General features: G+C 39.2%; 1 protein-coding gene across 4 annotated transcripts in view; it reads left to right on the plus strand.

The window, feature by feature from the left end:
* Positions 1 to 21,050, plus strand: part of LOC141433969 (zonadhesin-like) — a 28,782-nt gene that overhangs the window by 6,266 nt on the left and 1,466 nt on the right. For 3 of the 4 annotated variants that reach the window (XM_074096141.1, XM_074096144.1, XM_074096143.1), the window contains 28 exons: positions 291 to 476; positions 917 to 1,111; positions 1,290 to 1,478; positions 1,796 to 1,987; positions 2,095 to 2,277; positions 2,387 to 2,572; positions 3,122 to 3,310; positions 4,829 to 5,014; positions 5,644 to 5,823; positions 6,179 to 6,355; positions 6,466 to 6,648; positions 6,727 to 6,903; positions 6,987 to 7,172; positions 7,287 to 7,475; positions 7,555 to 7,743; positions 7,814 to 8,005; positions 9,643 to 9,840; positions 11,150 to 11,347; positions 11,694 to 11,888; positions 12,918 to 13,112; positions 13,373 to 13,564; positions 14,042 to 14,239; positions 15,183 to 15,377; positions 16,840 to 17,034; positions 17,115 to 17,318; positions 18,129 to 18,308; positions 19,079 to 19,267; positions 19,811 to 19,993. In XM_074096141.1, the coding sequence (XP_073952242.1) occupies positions 291 to 476; positions 917 to 1,111; positions 1,290 to 1,478; positions 1,796 to 1,987; positions 2,095 to 2,277; positions 2,387 to 2,572; positions 3,122 to 3,310; positions 4,829 to 5,014; positions 5,644 to 5,823; positions 6,179 to 6,355; positions 6,466 to 6,648; positions 6,727 to 6,903; positions 6,987 to 7,172; positions 7,287 to 7,475; positions 7,555 to 7,743; positions 7,814 to 8,005; positions 9,643 to 9,840; positions 11,150 to 11,347; positions 11,694 to 11,888; positions 12,918 to 13,112; positions 13,373 to 13,564; positions 14,042 to 14,239; positions 15,183 to 15,377; positions 16,840 to 17,034; positions 17,115 to 17,318; positions 18,129 to 18,308; positions 19,079 to 19,267; positions 19,811 to 19,993 (5,301 nt within the window). The remainder of the gene's footprint in view (positions 1 to 290; positions 477 to 916; positions 1,112 to 1,289; positions 1,479 to 1,795; positions 1,988 to 2,094; positions 2,278 to 2,386; positions 2,573 to 3,121; positions 3,311 to 4,828; positions 5,015 to 5,643; positions 5,824 to 6,178; positions 6,356 to 6,465; positions 6,649 to 6,726; positions 6,904 to 6,986; positions 7,173 to 7,286; positions 7,476 to 7,554; positions 7,744 to 7,813; positions 8,006 to 9,642; positions 9,841 to 11,149; positions 11,348 to 11,693; positions 11,889 to 12,917; positions 13,113 to 13,372; positions 13,565 to 14,041; positions 14,240 to 15,182; positions 15,378 to 16,839; positions 17,035 to 17,114; positions 17,319 to 18,128; positions 18,309 to 19,078; positions 19,268 to 19,810; positions 19,994 to 21,050) is intronic. The other variant, XM_074096142.1, reaches the window with a different exon arrangement.

Raw genomic sequence — 21,050 nt, forward strand, 5'->3', positions numbered from 1 at the left:
ACTTTTAGGTATAATAAGTTCATTAAACCATTATGCAAGCATGTGTCATCGTTAAAATATACCAGCGATATTCCGGTTTTCTCTGTTCACTGCGTGGGTTGTTAGGTATTGCCATATTCAGGGAGAAAACATAAAGGCGTTTAAAAAAAAAGCACGTATCGGGCTTCAATCGTGCAACTGCACCTTACTAAGGCAGCATGCACATGTCATATACCAAATTGGGATCTTTTGGTTCTTAAAACACAAACTAACTTTTAAGTGTTTTTTTCATATCAATTTTATCTTTACAGTCAATCCTTGCGGTCCTCTAGAACATTTTGTACGAGGCAGCTCTGAATGCCAGAAGACTTGTGCTAACTACATGGTCACTGGACCACAAAGCCTGTGCAAGCCTTTCACTGGTTGCGTATGCAATGAGGGGCGAGTCAGAATCAATGATAATGGCACTGGCGTCTGCGTACCTCCAAAACAATGCCGTAAGTACCTACCTATGCTTCAGTAGTAGATGTACGTTTCTTGAAAATTATCACTTCCTTATGATTTTACTCAATGCCGAAACACTGCTACATCTCGGACCAAGTACAGTTTTACATGTTCGTTCACTAAACGGATCGCTCACAACTAGTGCAATTGTACTGTACTTGCATTGTCATACTGAATGACTGACTGATTCCGTATCAAATTTCAAGTCGATGCCATATACTCTTGAGGAGTTCCGGCCTGCAGAGACGATCTTGGCCGGACCACCAGGATGTCACTGCCAGAATATTTTATTGTCACCAGATTTACATAAGTATGCCAAATTTCAAGTCAATTCGACCACTGAAAGTGGGTCAAATTCAACTTGCAACATACATAAATCTTGTAAAAAAAATAATACTTTACCACTATCTCATTGCATTTTTATGTCTTATAGCCGCTCGTAAATGTCCTCTTTTCGAACATTGGGAAGCCTGCCCCAGCGTTTGCCAGAATGAGACATGCATGTCTAAGAATCCAGACTACAAGTGCCTGCTGCCAGCAATTCCGTTACCTTGCAAGCCTCGGTGCATTTGCGACAAGGGATTTTTGAGGAACACATTCGGACAATGCATACCTGAAAACCATTGCCGTAAGTTGTCTTCTAGTCTGATAGGAAAGAACAGAACTCATCTCATTATTTATTTATTCTGAAAATGGTACACAGTTTTAGTTGCACTACTAATTTCACCAAACTATAGGTAATGTTAGCGAATACTGCGCTCTCTTAAAAAAATCATTCATTTAAAAAACTGTTTGATGTTTCACAGCTATTAAAAAATGCCCCGTCAACGAGGTTTGGCGATGTGCTTCTATGTGCCCCAGGGATTCTTGCAAGACATTGGAACCTGGCTTTAAGTGTCCTCCGGGCATCATATCAGTATGCATACCTGCATGCGCTTGCAAGGATGGTTTCCTCAGAAACGAGAAAGGCCGTTGCATACCTAAAGAATTTTGTCGTGAGTCTCCTAGTCTAATCTTCAATTATCTATTAATAAAAAAATGCAAAGGTTTGTTTTTTAGTTTATTTTGCGTTGAAATACAGTGAGTGACGGATTTACGAGGTTCACGTATTTTTGCAACCTTACTTAGTGCGCACCATATTACTATCAGCATCGTTAATTTTAACATTATCATCTACAACAGTGTGTTACCGGCAGCCAGGCTTTTATTAATGGAGGTTAAAGTAACGTATTTCTGTAACTTAACCATGACTCATTATTCGCATTATTCCAAATGAAGGGTAAATTTTACTAACATTCAAAAATGCCCACAGCTACATCTCTTCGTTGCGGTATAAACGAAGTAGCTGTGGATTGCGCGTCAGTTATCCCACAAACCTGTGAGTCGGTCTACACGCTCTACAAGCCTGTTGGAAAAGTGCCTTGCAAACCAGGCTGTGACTGCAGACCCGGGTATTTGAGGAATAAACGCAACATTTGCGTACCAAGCGAGTTTTGCCCAACAGGTATGTACCTCTAAATTAATAACTTTACTTCAGTGATGCTGTCTTATTGCAGCATAATTTCAAAGTGAACGAAGCACCTAATAACAATTATAACAATTTCATTTTAGTGCCGCAAAATCAATGTGGACCCAACCAAGAATACAAGGAATGTGGAACCGCTTGTGAACCAAGCTGCGCCGATCTCGACAATCCGAACCAAATCTGCACGGACCAATGCGTCGCTGGTTGCTTCTGCAAGGATGGCTATCGTAAAGATGACCAAGGAAATTGTGTTACAAGAGACAAATGTCGTAAGTGACGTTTTTTCAAAATCAGAGCATAAAATTCAGTGTCACGACTATTGTTCTAAACTTTAAGACTACCTATTAGTAATATTTCTTCTTACGCTCTGCACTTCAGCTTTGCCCGTATGCACTCAACCAAATGAAGTAGCAACGGATTGTGGATCAGGCTGCAACGACAGAAATTGCGACGATTACAAGAGGACGGACATCGTATGTCCCGCTGTCTGTATCCGAGGGTGCTTCTGCGCTCCTGGTTACGTTCGCAATGCGTATGGCGTTTGCATTCCACCAAATCAGTGTCGTAAGTTTCTATTACTATTTCATTAACTTGAATAATCAAAACGCCAATTTCTGTTTCCTTTTCACTTCCTTTGGTATCGATTTCAAATGACATAGTAGTTTATGTTCCATTCCTATAATATAAACAATTTCACTTTAATATGCTTGTGCTAGTGCCAGTTTTTTCGAAAACTTAAACAATATTATGGAACTCAACATGACAATTTTCTTTTGCATTTGCTACCTATTTAGGTAGAACAGCTTTGTAGACAAACAAAGTACATTAATTACTTCTAAAGTATGTCTATTCTATTTAGTATTACCTAATCCTGGCCAAATTCTTGTCCTGTATACCTTTTTTATAGAAATGTCTACTTTTTACAAGCCTTATTTAACTTGCCCTGATTGTTGTTGTTGGATCAAATCTTGCAAATTCTTTTGACCCACTTCTAGTAGACGGATTGTCTTGAAATTTGGTTTACATGTGTAAGTTGAATGACAATGCTAGTATAATCAGCAAAAAAGCTTGTATTAAGAAACATTTTTAACAGAAACTTATTGTTTTTATCAGCTCATAAACCAGTTTGTCTGCAAGCAAATGAAGAGTACCAATCATGCGGATCTAGTTGTCCAGATAACTGTGACAACTATCTAGACAACAAACGAATCTGCACAGCAAACTGCGTTCCTGGTTGCAACTGCAAGGCAGGTTTCGTAAGAAACCTCGAAGACAAAACATGCGTCAAGCCAGAGCAGTGTCGTAAGTTAATTAAATAAATTGATAAAGTTAAAAAACAACCCACTAAATAATAACCACAGCCGTGTTTAATATTTGTCCATGGGTGTGGATAATTAATTGCGTCAAGGTGGTAACTTGTTGTTTAGTAGTTTTCCATTAGAACATCCATGAATCACGAGTTTATTTATGGTAAACCTTGTTTATAAAGCTGAAAAATAAAAATGTTTACGGTTTAAAACCCTTGCACATATACGATATATACTCACTAGAAACCGTCAGGAAACCCACAACCTAACTCGGGTCAGTAGTCAGTAGACGTTTCTGCTGTAAAAGAACATGCTTAACTATTAGGATGCACACATTCCTTTATGGCGTGGCTACAAAATAGAAAAAAAAGAGGGAATTGCATGTAAACGAAACACACTGAACATAAATAAGTTCAACTACGCTTAGTTACGTCAAATTCGTTGTCAAATTGGAATTTGATAATTCGAATAGCCAAGTATTCAGCCGTGTCGAATCTAGATGCTTTTTGACACGCTTTTATTAGGTCGACCTGTAGTAACTAACTATGTAATGGAATCTAAGGTAACTAATTTAACCATCTTCCAAGGGTCGTAGCGTAATGAAAATAAGCAGCTGTATGTAGTTCTGATGACAATACAATAATATGGTACTGTCATACTGATCTGATGATGGAGCCGGAAGATATGAACTGGAACTTCATGATAGAAAATCGTATCATAGCTGTTTTGGATTTCTTAAAAAAGTCTTGTAATGAACTTTGATCACGATTAGATTTCAAGGTCTAATGATGAAGCCGGAAGATAGGCACTGGCATTCCATGGTGGAATATCGGATCATAGTCGTGTTTGCACTTGTGAGAAAGGCCACGTAATAATCTGATAGATAAAACACCATTCAATACAGACGACTGGCGGAGATGGAGAGGATGCGGGCTCATTCGCCTACTTAAAATATATGAATAAATGTTAAAAATATTCGTAACCAAAGACCAAAAAGTATAAAATAAATTAGTAGTTTAAAAAACACTAGAAAAACACGCTTTTATAAATGCACGTAAAACAAAAAATAAATTACGGATCGTTCAAGTTGTCTCTATTTCTGAGCTGAAGTGTAAACTATGTGCTTTTAATTATAATATTTCATTGTAAAAGCGTGGGGCGCTGGAACAGGAAAGACGTTCTTTTTTAACTTGTTAAAAATATTTGTTAACAATGTTAATTTTCATTACAATAGGCTCTTAACGGTTTACTATTGTAGTAAAATTTTAACTATGCTACTTATCAGTTCATAAATTACCTATTACTTTTTGGAATAGAAGCTGCGACTATAATCATTTTTAAGATTTCAAGTTGTGTATGAATGCGCACATGAGCAGTTCCGAAGACACTAGTTTCGGCACGAAACGGGACTTTTGACATTTCCACTCGTTTTCTCTATTCCGTGCTTATAAATAATTATACACATTATGATTTTTTTGTTTGCCTAAAAAAGTAAGTAAACGTCGTTTTACAGCATCAAAAAATTGCACGGGCCTCAATGAGTCCCTTAACCTCTGCGCTTCTTACTGCCCAGTCACTTGCGCGAATCGTTTCACCAACGGCGACTGGCTCTGTGCCACTGTCTGCCGTACTGCCTGTGACTGTATCTCTGGTACTCTCAGGAACGACAGCGGAGTATGTGTACCAGTTGAACAATGCAGTAAGTACCTACTTCAAAAATGTAATGTAAAAGCTGTCATTCAAATAATTACCAATCCTTGAGGAGGTTTTAAAGTTAACCCACAGAACTTATAATAAGAGGAACAAAAATTTCAAGTTAATTAAAAGCAAGAGGTAAATACGTATTTGGATAAAAAAAAAACAAACAAAACAAGAAAAATCCAATACAGGTAACAAATGGGCTAATGCAGTAACTGCGGTTCAAACGGTACCTGTCATTGGTGAACACCGTTATGTTCTAAAACATAATGAAAATTCGATAAAACGTGTGCTTACTAATATTAGGAAAGAATAAAAAGGTGTGACATTAATTCTGGGACGAAATACGGAAGATAACATTTCTGTTCTTCTTATTATTAATTCTGTTAATAAATCGGGATAGGGATACTCTTTCGAGGAATTTATTTGGAACCAAATCACCCAAACCGCTTATTTAAAAAAAAACATATCTGGGACTGTGGGATCTGATTCGTGCCTTGATAAACATAGCGAAAATTAAAAAGAAAAACAACATTGGTATTTCGACTAACTTTGTTATTTTTACGAGACCTTGTATAACTAACTCCACGAAAATCAGAGAACTAACTGAATCCCTTATTTGCTCTCCAGCTCCACCAGTTTGCAGACAAAATGAAAAATATCTGAACTGTGGAACAGCTTGTCCCCTTACTTGCGATAATTATAAAAACCCTCCCAAAGTATGCACACGGCAATGCGTCGAGGACTGCTTCTGTGAAGACGGCTTTGTTAGAGATCGTAACATGCGATGTGTTAAACCAGAAAACTGTGGTGAGTAATATCTCTACAAAACAAGGTTTTTAAAATAAATACAATAATTTCGGTAGAACCACGGATACTATAAATAAAGTACTTACTTAGATCTCCTTAATTTTTTTTTATTCGACTGAATGGCAAACGAGCAAGTGGGTCTCCTGATGGTAAGAGATCACCTACGCCCATGGGATACCTCAAGTGCCAGTAATTTCACCGGCTGTCTTACTCTCTACGCCGAAACACAATAGTACTAGCACTGCTACTTCACGGCAGGATTAGCGAGCAAGATGGTGGTAGCAATCCGGGCGGACCCTGAACAAGGTCCTACCCACCTGCTAATGTAATAAAAATGGTGAAAACATTCTTTCAGAGCCCATTTGTCCAGCTGGGGAGAAGTTTAATGAATGTTCTGCTCATTGTCAGGACACTTGTGAAAACTTTGACAAACCAGACAGAATTTGTACTTACCAATGTCAGTCAGGATGTGTATGCGAAGCAGGCACTGTGAGACGGAAGGATGGCAAATGTGTTCCACCACTAGAGTGCTGTAAGTCTGATAATATAACCATAAAACGTACTTTATTCGCCTATATCTGCTAGGTTGGTTACGACTATGTCATTATCCAGATTTCTGATTTAATTCAATAATGTTTTCAGCGCCACAACCAACGTGTTCAAATGCTACTGAAGTATACAGCCCTTGCTCCGCTCATTGTGAGCCAACTTGTGAAAACAGCAGTCCTTATAGACCTTGTACTCGTATTTGTAAGCCCGGCTGTAAATGTATCGATGGACTGGTCAGACGCAAAGATGGTCAGTGCGTCAAAGTCGAAGAGTGCTGTAAGTTTTTTTTGATCGAGCAAATTGTGTCTATCACTGAACTGTACAGCCTACAAAATAATGAATTCTTATTTTCAGCTCAACTAACATGTTCTGGTGACGAAGTATTTGATGCTTGCTCAGCACACTGTGAGCCAACATGTGAAAACAATGGACCGAATCGAGTATGTACCGCTATTTGCAAACCCGGTTGTAAATGTGGTGATGGATTAGTCCGAAGAAAAGATGGAAAATGCGTCAAACTCAAAGATTGTTGTGAGTTTCATTAGTCAACGTCTTTTTCAATTAATCTTTAAGTATCTGTGCATAATATCTATTTAATATATGTTTTATAATAGCTGCTGAACCATCATGCCCAGCACAAGAAGTATACGATCCGTGCTCAGCCCATTGTGAGCCAACTTGTGAAAACAATGGTCCAGACCGAGCTTGCACAGATATTTGTAGTCCCGGTTGTAAATGTGAAGACGGATTGGTAAGAAGAAGTGATGGAAAATGCGTTAAACTGAAAGAATGTCAAAACAGTAAGTCTTGAGTTATTTATTACAACGTGAAGACAAAATTATTTGCTCTCTTGCTACAATCATATCAAAAGTATCTTGGGGATGATTTATGTATATAATTTATCTTATTTTCAGCTCCTCAGTGTCCCCTTAACGAACGTTGGGTTCCATGTGTAATAGGGCTATGTGCCCCAAAATCATGCGATGAATTGGGTTTCCCTGTTGCTTGTCCAGAAATTATTGGTCCCTGTAAAGGTGGTTGTGTTTGTGCCGAAAATTATTTGAGAAATAGCAACGGCGTCTGCATTCCGCAAAAAGACTGCCGTAAGTTTAATATACTATATAAACAAGGTATAATAATATCGTTCAGTAAGTAACTTGATAATCTTATTTTGTGGCACAGCAAGCTGTGGTGGAGACTTCAACGCTACTTCAGGATGTGGTATTAACTGTGGTAATCACTGTTCCAACTATAACAAGCCAAACAACTGCTCTTCACTACCACTGTTTTGCCAATACAATGGGTGCGATTGTAAAGATGGATATGTGTATAACGATGCAATTAAGCGCTGTATTTCCCCAAGTGACTGCCGTGAGTACAAACCTTATTTTTGTTAAAGTTACATATAAATGAAACCACATGTCAAAACTGTCCTTTACAGCCAATAATAATCAACCATGCAGTGATCCAAATGCAGAAAGGGTAGAGTGTGCTACTCAATGTCCATCAACTTGTGCAAACCCGATCCCTGGACCCTGCATTGCAAGCTGCAAACTGAACGAATGCGTTTGTAAAAAGGGATTCATACTATCTGAGAGAGGAGGAAAGTGTGTATCAGTAGACCAGTGCCCAAGTGAGTATTATTGAATTCAGCTCGATTATATTTTCATGTACTTAAATATGTTTTAATTAAATTAGAATAATACCGAGTCTCGGTTCGATGTACAATTTTATGCTTGTCTGTTTCGGGACCCCCGGTACATGGGGCCCTTGCCTCGTAAATGATTTGCAAAATCGATTGGTTGACCCAACTGGAGATCAAAAACCAGTAGCTATCTCTCTTCAAGAATTAGCATACTTAGCTACCTATTCAACGAAGAAACGCTGCCAGCCTTTTGGGGACAATACCACGTTGGCCATTTCTAAATCTAATTTAGTTTTAAGATTTTTTTCTTAGTTATTACAAACTATCTAGTCAGATTAATGTAATTCTATACCAGAGCTGGCACTTACCTCTCGCAAAGATTAGAAATAACAGTTCAGAGATGTAATGCGGCCAGTGTCTTGGGGTCAATGCCTCTTGCAGAAAATCTTGGCGACATTTTTACTTTGTACTTTTAGTTTAGTTTATATTCAGTTATAGTTTTCTAACAAACAAGTAAAATTTTATTTTACATAATTTTGTACAATTAAGAGTTTACATAAGTACATATAAAAAACGAAAAGAACTAGCCGAAGATATCTTAACTAAATATATAACTAGAACAATGAAAATTATAAACAGAATACCTAATTTATTCTGGCATTCTGAGTCTCTTCGAAGATTTATCAAAGAGACAGAGATTTTATATTTTGAAAATTGTATATTTTGCAGGTGGTAGGACTTTGTGCAAGGTCCGCCCGGATTGCTACCACCATCTTGCTCGCTAATCCTGCCGTGAAGCAACAGTGCTTGCACTGTTGTGTTTCGGCGTGGAGAGTAAGACAGCCGGTGAAATTACTGGCACGTGAGGTATCCCATCTTAGGCCTCTAGATTGGCAACGCGTCTGCAATACCCCTGGTGTTGCAGATGTTTATGGGCGGTGGTGATCACTTACCATCAGGAGACCCGCTTGCTCGTTTGCCATCCAGTCGAATAAAAAAAAAAGATACCACAGGAGACCGAAGAGCTGGCTGTTTCCTCGCTCAACGCATCAGTCTTACGATCCAGCGAGGAAATGCTGCCAGCATCTTTGGTACCATGGCGCAGGGCCCATTTTTAGATTTATTATAGTTTTAGTTGATTTAACTTTAATATAGTTTTACTTTGTTAATTGTTATCTACCTTTTATATTATTCTATCAACAATAAACGTGCAATTTATTTTATAAAATTCATTATAAAAATTATACAATTAAATTTTGATGTACTTACTAAATATCCGATATGGTAAATTTTAGTGCTTTTATAATCGAAGACGTTAATAATCTCAACAAAACAGTTGCAAATACGAAGTACAAACATCTACAAACTTAGTTTGATTTCTTTATTCTCTATTTTAAGCCTCCTTGGTGTCTCCAATTCCCAATAATCCCATAATTTCTTAATGAACTAAAACATTTACTTTGCTCACCCGCGACCTAATGATAGCACTGCTTATGCAAGATATGCGTGTTCATGCAGTACCTCCACCTCCACACTGTAAGAACACACATAAATCACACAAACCCATCTATCACCATCACCTCAATACACTGATTCACTAAATTATTCATAATTTCTCATTTTAGAAGACGCATCGTGCAATGGTGACTCAAATGCTGTTATAAAGGCTAACCCTATACCATGTCCGTCGACATGTGCAGCTCCCAATGCATGGCCATATTGCAAAAAATACGCTCCAGAGGTAGGATGCGAATGCAAACCCGGATTCCTCAAATCTACTGACGACATTGACGGCAAATGTATAAAGCCCGATGAATGCAAAGGTATTCACAAAAATCATACATAACACCTAAGATTTTTTTATTTACCTCACTGATTTAAAAACTGATTTCATCTTAGTCTCTCGTGTATGTTTGTTACTCCTAACTAACTAAAACGGCTGGATGGATTTGAATGAAATTTGGTATGGGTATGTAGATAGCTGGACATCTGGAACAACACAAAGGTTACTTTTTATCCCGATATCCCTACGGGATAGGGATAAAATTTCGAAATAACAACCGCTGGGCTTAGAGTCATGAAATATGGCATAGATTTTATTAATGTAATGTCAATAAAGACCACGCTGTAATTTATCCCTGCCTTATTTAACGATATACGCGTGCGAAACAGCTACTATGATATGATAATACTATGTAATGATAATATAAAATGAATATATAGACTTTACCTGCGGCTTCGTATGCAAAATACATTTAATCTGGCAGTAGAATTGAATAGTATAATGTGAATTACCAATAATTAGATCGTAGTTTTCATTTACGTTGCATCATAAACGACCGTGCCAAATTTAGTGGCTCTAACTAACTAAACCCAGCGGTTGGGATTTTGAGATTTTTATCCCGATCTAGTGGGACTATTGCGATAAAAATAAATCAATAAATATCATGGGATATTTTAACACCAATTGACCTAGTTCCAAACTAAGCAAAGCTTGTACTATGGGTACTAGACAACGATAAATATATAAATACATACTAGCTTTTGCCTGCGGCTTCGCCCGTGTAGTATTCGGTTCGCGCGCTTTTCCTTTGGGAACTGTGCATTTTTCGGGATAAAAGTAGCCTATGTCACTCTCTGGCCCATAAACTATCTCTATGCCAAAAATCACGTCGATCCGTCACTCCGTTTCGACGTGAAAGACGGACAAACATACATACAAACACACACACTTTCGCATTTATAATATTAGTAAGTAAGTATAGTATAGTATGGATATGGATTAAATACTCGAGACTCGAGAGTAAACATTTGTATCATTCGTACAAATATCTGCCAGGCCGGGGATCGAACCCGGAACCACAAGCTTCATAGTCGAGTTCTCTTATCACTCAGCTATCAGGACGTTAAAAATAGCCAATATGTTATTCCAGACGTTCATCTGTTTCCACATACCAAATTCCAGCCAAATCCCTCTAGCCGTTTTAGCGTGAAGGAGGAACTAACACACACACACAACACACGCACAAACAACGCAACACAACACACACACAACACACGCACGCACATGCACATGCATTATTAGCAGACGCGCGAGAGTCAATGATTTCATTTTTTTTTGAAAACTTTTAGGTGGAAACCCATGTGGAGTCAATGGAACCTTTGTAGGGTGCAACTTTGGCTGTCCTACCAATAATTGCCCAGTAAACGACAACAGGGGTGTCATTGCTTGCAGTCCACCATTCCCTTGTCCAAGCGGTTGTGCATGCAAAGTGAACTACAGGAAGAAGAGCTATGAAGATATCCAGTGCATTCTAGCTTCGGAATGTCGTGAGTTCTAGATTTACGTAAAAGCCTCGGAGCTCAAAAAACCAGCCGTCTCTACCTACCACCAGATAGACAAAAAAAATAGTTGGCGAGTGCCAAGTATTTCTCTCTCTTTTTAATTCCCCCCATCCACGAGTTGCGACCAAGGTAGGAAGAGGCAAAAGTATTGATGCTCGTGGTGTCACGGACCAGGTATTCTCACTTTTGCCAGAGCAACAAGGCCGAACCAACAGGTCTTTGTCATCTGATCAGCTAAGACCTGGAGACTCCAACACACAAAACATTGCCACCACATATATCTTAACATGTGTCCATTCTGTTTTCTGACGTTAAATTATATTTTCCACAGCTCAAGTGAATTGTACCCGTCAAAACGAAGTTTGGTCGCCTTGTCCGTCTGCTTGTCTCCAAGAAGATTGCACAGATGTAAACAAACCACCAACCACATGCAACACACTGCTCTTGAATTGTCAACCACAGTGCATTTGCAAGAAGGGACACTATAGAGATGCCAACGGCCTTTGTGTCCCTGCTAACCAATGTCGTAAGTTTTTTTTTACGATGTCCGTATTGTCTAACGCCCATTGGGTCATGATCGTATTCACCATCTCTTTCTACCCTCATCTTACATCATGTGACAGAAAAAAGTAATGAGCACGATTGTGATTCCGTGTGCATTTGAAAATAAGGCATATGCTCCTAAATTAGTTCTCGGCTATTTCTATCTTACTGGATTGTTATATTTTTGGTACCGCTATTGTTTATTGTAACACTTGTTTCGAAGTCAATTGTTGTTTGTCAATCAAGTATGTGCGAGTCGAATTTCACTCACTTCTTATGATAATAAAAATCTTATGATAACGGATGGACTAAATTCTTATAAAAAGTTTTTTAATACAAGCTATTTTTGCTGACTAAAAAAGCTTGTATTAAGAATAAATTTTTTAACAGACACATTGCTTTCATCAGCTTCTCAATCAGTTTGCGTACAAGCAAATGAAGAGTATCAATCATGTAGATCCAGTTGTCTAGACAACTGTGACAACTATCTCGACACTGGACGAATTTGCACAGAGAGCTGCATTCCAGGTTGCAACTGCAAGGCAGGTTTCGTAAGAAATCTCGAAGATAATACATGAGTTAAGCCGGAGCAATGTCGTATGTTAATTATATCAAGCTCAAACTAACATCGAATACTCAGGTCCGCCTTGGGGTGTTTCTGCCCATTTCTGGGGAATCAAAACCTACAAGATACTTCGTGTTGTCCTAGAAACTTGAAATTTGGTATGAAGGAAGCTCAGATAGCACAATCAATATGAATATATCAGTAACTAATCTGCCTATGTCTGCCTATCTCAGTAACTAATCTGAAAAAAAAACCACCCACACTGCGTACATTTTGCTTAGAGGAGGGGCTCTGCTAACACAGAGTATTCACAGATACCTACAAAGTACGGAACCATTGGTGCACGAGTCCAACTCGGACTTGTCTTTTTTTAATTCTTTTTTTTTGCAAATAGGATCCATGTTTACTGGTTAATGAAGCTGGTAAACTAAATAATCACTTTTGCAGCCGTTAAAAAACAATGCAGTGATCCCAACGCCGAAAGAGTTCAGTGTGCGCCAGCCCCGCAATGTCGGTCCACCTGCGCCGATCCAAACCCTGGGCCCTGCATTCGGAGCTGTGCCATAAATGAGTGTGTATGCAAAAAAGGTTACGTTCTATCAGAGAAGGGAGGGAAGTGTGTACCAATAGGCCAATGTCCAAGTAAGCATCAGTTAAATTATCATGAAAAGCAAACAATTTTTATTACAAGCTTTTAAATTAACTTGCCCCGTTTGTTGTTGTAATTGGGTCAAATCTTACAAGTCAATTTTGACCTACTTCTTGTGTGTATAAACATGTACCTTTACCAAATTTGTTAGATGACAGTGCAAGTACAGTCAACAAAAAAGCTCGGATTGAAAATGTTTTGTTACAGAAATATATTATTAAGTTTTTCTTTAACCCCTTCTTTACCATTTTAGAAGACACACCTTGCAATGGTGACCCAAATGCCGTGATTAAGGCTAACCCTATACCGTGTCCGTCGACATGTGCAGCTCCCAATGCATGGCCATATTGCAAAAAATATGCTCCAGAGGTAGGATGCGAATGCAAACCCGGATTCCTTAAATCCGATAACAATGGAAAATGTATCAAGCCAGATGAATGCACAGGTAATTATGAAAATAATACAGACCTTTTAATCAAGAACCAGTTAATTGGAATCAGTTTATCGTAATTGGATAGTGTCCTGAAAAATGACATTAGTCCGTCAGTAGATTATCCGTCAGGAAATATTGGACATGTTATTTCTCTTTTGTCAATTAAACAAAAAATTAGAAGTTAAAAGTCATTTAAAATTCCGCGAGATGTCACGCCGTGCGACACTTTTAAGCACTGTGTGACGTTACAGGGTCCCACTCCCAGAACTTCAACGTGCTTCATCTTTGTCATTTTTTGTTTGACTAACAAAAGGAAAAATACGTTTAGTTTATAACCAGGAAGCAGCCAATATCAGACCAGTCAGTCGCTTTTGATTTTAATGCTGGTTTGGTTATCGATATGGTAGGGTTGGGGAACTTATACTTAGAATGCTAATTTTAAGTGCATAGTTATAATTTGTGATTTTTTATTTTCTTTCGATTTTTAAGGAGGAAACCCATGCGGTGTCAATGGAACCTTTGTATGGTGTAACACAGGATGTCCAACCAATAATTGCCCAGTTAGCGACAACAGGGGTATTATTGCTTGCAGTCCTCCAAACCCTTGCCCAAGCGGTTGCGCGTGCAAACTGAATTATAGACACAAGAGTAGTGCTGACATAACGTGCATTTTGGCGTCAGACTGCCGTAAGTTAATATTTGCTTATATAGAACATAGTTACACTGTCATCCTTAGTAATGGCTAAAAAGTCATTATCTCCAGTTGCTTCGGTTGGAAACGGCCTGCAACCAAAGGCCTTATTGTCTAACGCATTCGGAATCACAATCGTTTTCACCACTTCTTTCTGTCACACGACGGATGGATGACGATATAAAGAGATGGTGAATGCGGTAGCATCCGTCCATCTCGTTGGTGGGCGTCTTACGCTGCGCTTGCCGATCCGTGGTCTCCTTTCGGCCCCAACGGCCATCTGTTCTCCGTGCTATGTGGCCTGCTATATTTCAACGAGCTAATTCGCTTGGCTGTGTCGACTAAAAAGTGGACATTACAAAAATTGCGGGTGTGCAAATGGATGCAGGTAGCAAGTTGTCATTCGTTGTGAATTTTTAAGTAGGAAACCTGATAAAAATTTCAGTTAATATTTCTGAAGCATAGTAAGGTACCCTTGTCAATTTAAATGAGTAACCAATGCTAAGCATTTTTTTCCCAATTCATCATCATCATCATCAGCCCGAAGACGTCCGCTGCTGGACAAAGGCCTCCCCCTTAGAACGCCACAATGAACGACAACTCGCCACTTGCATCCACCGGTTTCCCGCCACTCTCACGATGTCGTCAGTCCACCTGGTGGGAGGCCTGCCAACGCTTCGTCTTCCGGTTCGTGGTCGCCACTCGAGGACTTTTCTCCCCAACGGTTATCTGTTCTTCGAGCGATGTGGCCTGCCCATTGCCACTTCAATTTGCATATTTTTCCAGCTATGTCAGTGACTTTAGTTCTTCGACGAATTTCCGTATTCCGGATTCTATCGCGCAAAGAAACTCCAAGCATAGCTCTCTCCATAGCTCCTTTCCTTTTTCCCAATTATATTTTTGTAACGTCTTTATGAAGGTATTGTTTGTTTTCTGCAGCACCGGTCAACTGTACCCGTCAAAACGAAGTTTGGTCGCCTTGTCCATCTGCTTGTCTTCGAGAGAACTGCGAGGATGTCGACAATCAACCAAGCACCTGCAACACACTGGTGTTAAATTGCCAACCACAGTGCATTTGTAAGAAGGGGCATTTCAGAAATAAACTCGGCCTTTGTATACCTGCTAAACAATGTCGTAAGTTTCTCTTATCTACTTGCCATAATGTGCGTTTAAATATATTTTTTTTGCATCTAACATACATAATTATCATTTCTTATTTTTATTTATCTTACTTTGTATTTATTGTATTGCATAACACTTTATTGTAAGTACATAAAAACACAATGAAATGAACAGATAACGAGATAATAAGATGTACAAAGTCGAAATTATCCCCTAACACTCACGCCTGCCATGGGGTCCGCCTGTGACCCCCAACAATTTTATTGCAAGAAGCCAAGTATATTTTGTCACTTATTTCACCTATTCCTGCCGCCATTTCTTCTTTCGATTTAAGTCACACCAATCCTAGTTACAAACTGATTACGATTTTGTGCCCATAATCATGTCGGACGAATCTGAATCGATTTCAGAGTTTGGCAAAAACCCTTTGACAGAGATTCGTACCTGATCGTACGCCGAAAGTGCGTAAATTGTTACCAAAATTTTAGAAAACAAGGCAAAGCAAGTCGGAGCAAGGTCCCTTTCCAAAAAAACAAACACGGTTTGTCTTACTTGGCCGACGATCCCTTGTGTATGCGCGATTTGTATCGGAGTAAGTCGCGTAAAAAAAAAATATTTTCTGTTTTTCTGATTTTTTTCCTCATTGATCTCATTATCAATAAAGATTTGTTTGATTTCGATAGTTTTTAATATATTTACTTTTGTTCCTACCGACTTCATTTTTTTTATTGTAGGTAAAACCTAGGTGTACGCCAGCGTAGTTTTATTATTTTCTTTATTATGACGCCAGTAGATATAAAAACTGATTGAATTTCGGGCTGCAAGTCGCAGCGGACCCTACGGTGTGCTGAAAGAATTTCGTGCTGTCGGCCGGCGGGCCCCATGGCCTCCGGTAACAATTTTAGATTTGTACTCGCGGCGCACCGCAAAATAAAACTTGGGAAGCGCCCGCGGGACCCATGGCTCTCTGAACTAGGTAAACTTTATATAGGGCTTGCAGGCAGTGCTAAAGGGATCTCTTCCAGTTGACTTTTGAACGATTGCTAGGATGTCAGTAACAGGAGTAGACACTACAATGAAAAGTTAAAAAAGACGAAATTTTAAATTAATCCAAACAGTGCATAAATACGCATATAGGTAATTTATAATTTATTAATATTATCTTTGGACAAATTACACCAATTGACCTAGCCCCAAAACTAAGCAGAGCTTGTACTATGGATGCTAGACAACTGATAGAGATATACAGATAAACGCATACTTAAATACATACAAACATCCAAGACTCAAGTACCTAACTACAAAACATTCGTCGAGTATTCATCATAGTAATACAATGAACTCATACATTTTTTTACTTGGTTTCGTTTGTAATACTGGTAGATTAGGATACATCTTCAAAGGACTAAACTGAAAGAAAAGGAAAGGAAAGGATTAAGCTGAACATAGTAAAATAACTAATTATTATCTTCAGCCATTACCAGCGCCTGCACTGATCCCAATGCTGAGAGGGTAGAATGCGCCCCGGCACCGGGATGTCGACCCACCTGCGACGCTCCCAACCCTGGACCCTGCATCCTGAGCTGTGCATTAAACGAGTGTGTGTGCAAAAAAGGATTCATTTTATCAGAAAAGGGAGGAAAGTGTATTCCAGCGAATCAATGCCCTGGTAAGAATCTTCGTTAACAGCCTTAGTAAGGTTTAAATTTTGAGCACAAAGGGTATTTCGGTAATGCTTTTTTTTTCTAGCCAAACCTATCAAATGCAAAGCAAATGAAGTGTACAACCCGTGCAGCATTATATGCCCGCCCCAAACCTGCGCATCTATATACTCAAGCTACAGTTGTCCAAACGCTCCCAAATTATGTAAACCAGGGTGCGACTGCATCAATGAATACCTGAGGAATGGAACGGAAAATGATTTATGTATACCAAGCAGCCAATGCCCCGCACGTAGGTGGTCCTTGACTATTATTTATGTTGTCCAACATCACACTGTCCAAAAAATCCAGGAATCTTATGATTACAAGAATTCAGACATGATGGTATAAATCAGAACCCCAAACATTTTCGGTTTTACAACAATACTTATGAGTTTCATTCACAATCGTATTGTTACAGCAGGGCTACTACGAAACTCGAAACTCGAAGTTCGTGTCGTGCGGTCCCTCTGACACTTATAAGTACTATTTAATACGAGAGCGAGAGGGACGGTACGATACGAACTTCGAGTTTCGAGTTTCGTAGTAGCCCTGCTGTTTTCAAAATTGAAGATATTTAGTGATATCTTTAATATATTTGCTGTTGTATTAGATTATTTTTTTACGGACTGTAAACTGCGATATTTCAACGCAGATTCCATATTCCCCGAAATAAGAATCTAATGAAACTAACCGGGAATCATATTACTGACATTAGCTGTTGGCTTTGAAATTTTATGTAAAATTATCGAAATTAAAAGAACCTAACTTCACAAAAAATAATGTAGTTTTTTTTAGGTCCATTCCAGTCATTAGGTAGGTAATCTTTAAGAACTTGCAACATTTTTTTTAATCACGAAAATATTTTTTTATTATCTTTTCTAATGACTACATTACTCGTATGTAATATTTAGACCGTACCTAAAGTATGTAAGATCGAAATTTCATACTAATATTGACGTAAATGTTAGGAATAACTTATCAGCTCCATTTCTAATCTCATCTCGAATAACATTAGTGCATTGCCTATTTTCTTGAGTTTCGTTATTTTTTCTTTACACAGCTAAACCGGCATGCGGTCTTAACGAACATTACGAGATAAACCGAAGTAAATGTGACCTTACTTGCAAGAACAAGGACCAAGAAGCGCTGATCGGTCCTTGCCAAGAGACCAGTGGATGCTTCTGTGATGACGGTTTTTATAGAAACAACAATGGCATATGTGTTACTAAGAAACAATGTCGTAAGTATGAACAATAACGTCGTATCTAACCTAACCGCTCCGCATCGTCTACGCCGGCTCCCACTTCATCTCGGGTGCAAAAGGAGACCTATGCGCAGGCGTCTCGCCGCCCGCCGCGCCGCTGCAAACGGAACGCAGGAGCATCCTGCGGCCGCCGATCATTCAGCGCTGAAAGTTATTGCATATGATGATGGCTTCACTCCGGTAATTAATCGGAAACGCCATCTAAAGCGCAATCGCAATCAGCCTGGGACCGTTCCTGCAGCGTCGTCCTGTATCCCAGCTGCAGTACCGATGGTGGACATCTACCTGTCACGGTTGGACAAGAAGACGACGCCGGAGAAGGTGTACGAGCACGTCCGCGAGGCGGCAAAGGGCCGGTTACAGGGAGACCATCTAAATCTGTCCATCCTCCCGCTCGAGTCTCAAAGGGCTAACAATTTCAGCTCATTTAGACTTCAAGTGCCTGCCAAGCACCAGCGAATGTTCCTGCGCTCTGACTTCTAGCCGGAGGGTGTGGTGTTCCGTCGTTTTAGGGTCGCGACGAAGACAACATCCAAATATCCCTAATTACGTCTTTTTGTGTTTTTTTTTTGTAATTTTACGGCGCATTGGTTTTTACTGTAATGCTGTAATTTTTAAGTGACAAATAAATAAATAAATAAATAATAGTTGCGTTGTCCCTAATCAGAAGCATAAACAAATGATTTCTTGTTGTTTTGATTGTTCGTTGTTATATTGTTAACATTAAATTTTCATTTTTTTTTTAGCCAAACCCATAACCTGTCCCGCAAACGAAGTATTGTCTGAATGCTACAACACCTGCCACACTACTTGTAAGACCAGGATCAGAGGTGACGGTAGAGCTTGTTCATTGGCTTGTGTCGACTCTGGCTGTCTTTGCAAATCTGGCTACTTGAGACACGACAATGGGACTTGCGTTCCAGTCAATGAATGCTGTGAGTTCAATAAGGTTTTCAGTGGTTTTTTTACGTCATTTTGTCTTTTATTACATATCTAGTCCTGCTTTCTAACAACTGTTAGTCCAGTATTCAATTAAATATTTCATAAAGTAAATCAGTTTTAAAATAACACCAGGCACATCAAGTTTTCGAACCTAATGAAACAAGATAAACATCAAGTTTGCAAACTAAATAGAGACCTGCTCTTTTGTAAGAAACGTTATTCAAATTTTCCTCGCGATCCAAACTAAATTTTACACAGCTTACTTCGGGATAATGTCTATAGGCCTTTTACGATTAACTTCAAAAAGGTGAACTTACCTACCAACTCGGTTTTTAATCCACAAAAAAGTATTTAGACATCAAACACATTTATTATTTTAATTTTACAAAATATCGTTTCTGACTTTATTTGTTTTTTTTTTTGTAATTTATTTGATCAGCATAGAAAAAACTTCCACTGCTGCGCAAAGGCATTCTCCAATAGATCATAGACTTCAAAAGGTTACTAAACCTATCAAAACTTTTCCAATTCTTCAGCACCGCCAGCCTGCAATAAAAACGAGGCGTATACTTCCTGCGGTACGGCGTGCCCCGAAACCTGTCTGAATAGAGGAGGCAACTGCACCACCTCGTGCACTAAACAGTGCGTTGAAGGTTGCTTCTGTAACAAAGGATTTGTGAGAGCTGATGACGAAACTTGTGTCAAGCCTAAGGATTGCCGTAAGTGAACTTACAAATCACTGCACTTACCATAATTTCATTTGCCATAATTTCAGTTGTCATAACAATATTTGCTGTACAATATATAGAACCGTGCTGTTTTCCGATTTTTTTTAATTGTAATTTTATAGGATGCCATAGGTTAGGTTACCTAGTTTAATATCAATTCTGAAGAAAATACAGTTTCATAAATAAATTACTTTATAAATAATACTTATTTGAAAATTGTAGACAACGGTACATTATCGTGGTAATAGGACTTTTGAAAGCTCTTAGACGCTTATAGTAATACGTTTAATAGTACCTGTAGAGGCCGGGAAGTAGGGGGTTGCCGGCTAAGCAGATATAGACAGGATAAGGATGCGAGGCCGGCAACCCCAGGTTCCGGCCGAGGCTTGTATAGTGCTTTTCTCAGACATTACATGAAATAAAATAAAAAAAAAAACAAGAAATGAAGCTGGCGGGACGCTAGTCAGGTCGCCCTGTTGTGTGCGCGCGTGTCTCTCTAGCTGCTGGCTGGCGGCGGGCGGCTGCGGGCGGTGTTGCTGGGCGTGGGCCGCGTGCGTGCCGCAGAGCGCGCATTGAAACAAAAGACGGTCGCATTGCCGGCCAGTGGCCTGCAAGGTTGTATGAAATGTCTTTGGAGGCCGCTAGAGTGACCGCGCGCAGGCAGGCGAGTCACAGCGGCTGCAGCGTGATACTTAGCTTGATACTTAGCGTGATAGCCTATTATTTGTAACACAACGTCAATATTTCATGTCATGTTTGAGAAAAAATCTTTCTAATCCTACTTTATATTATAAATGCGAAAGTTTGTGTGTGTGCGTGTGGGTGTGTGTGTGTGTGCGTGTGGGTGTGTGTGTGTATGTTTGTTACTGTTTCAGACTAAAACGGCTGGACGCATTTGTAAGAAATTTGGTACGTAGATAGCTGGACATCTGGAATAACACATAAGCTACTTTTTATCCCGATATTCCCACGGGATAGGGATAAAATCTCGAAATAACAACCGCTGCGCTTAGAGTCATTAAATTTGGTACCTATGAAGGTGGATGGA

This window comes from Choristoneura fumiferana, chromosome 13 (genome assembly GCF_025370935.1).
Source record: "Choristoneura fumiferana chromosome 13, NRCan_CFum_1, whole genome shotgun sequence".
NCBI classification, from domain to species: domain Eukaryota; kingdom Metazoa; phylum Arthropoda; class Insecta; order Lepidoptera; family Tortricidae; genus Choristoneura; species Choristoneura fumiferana.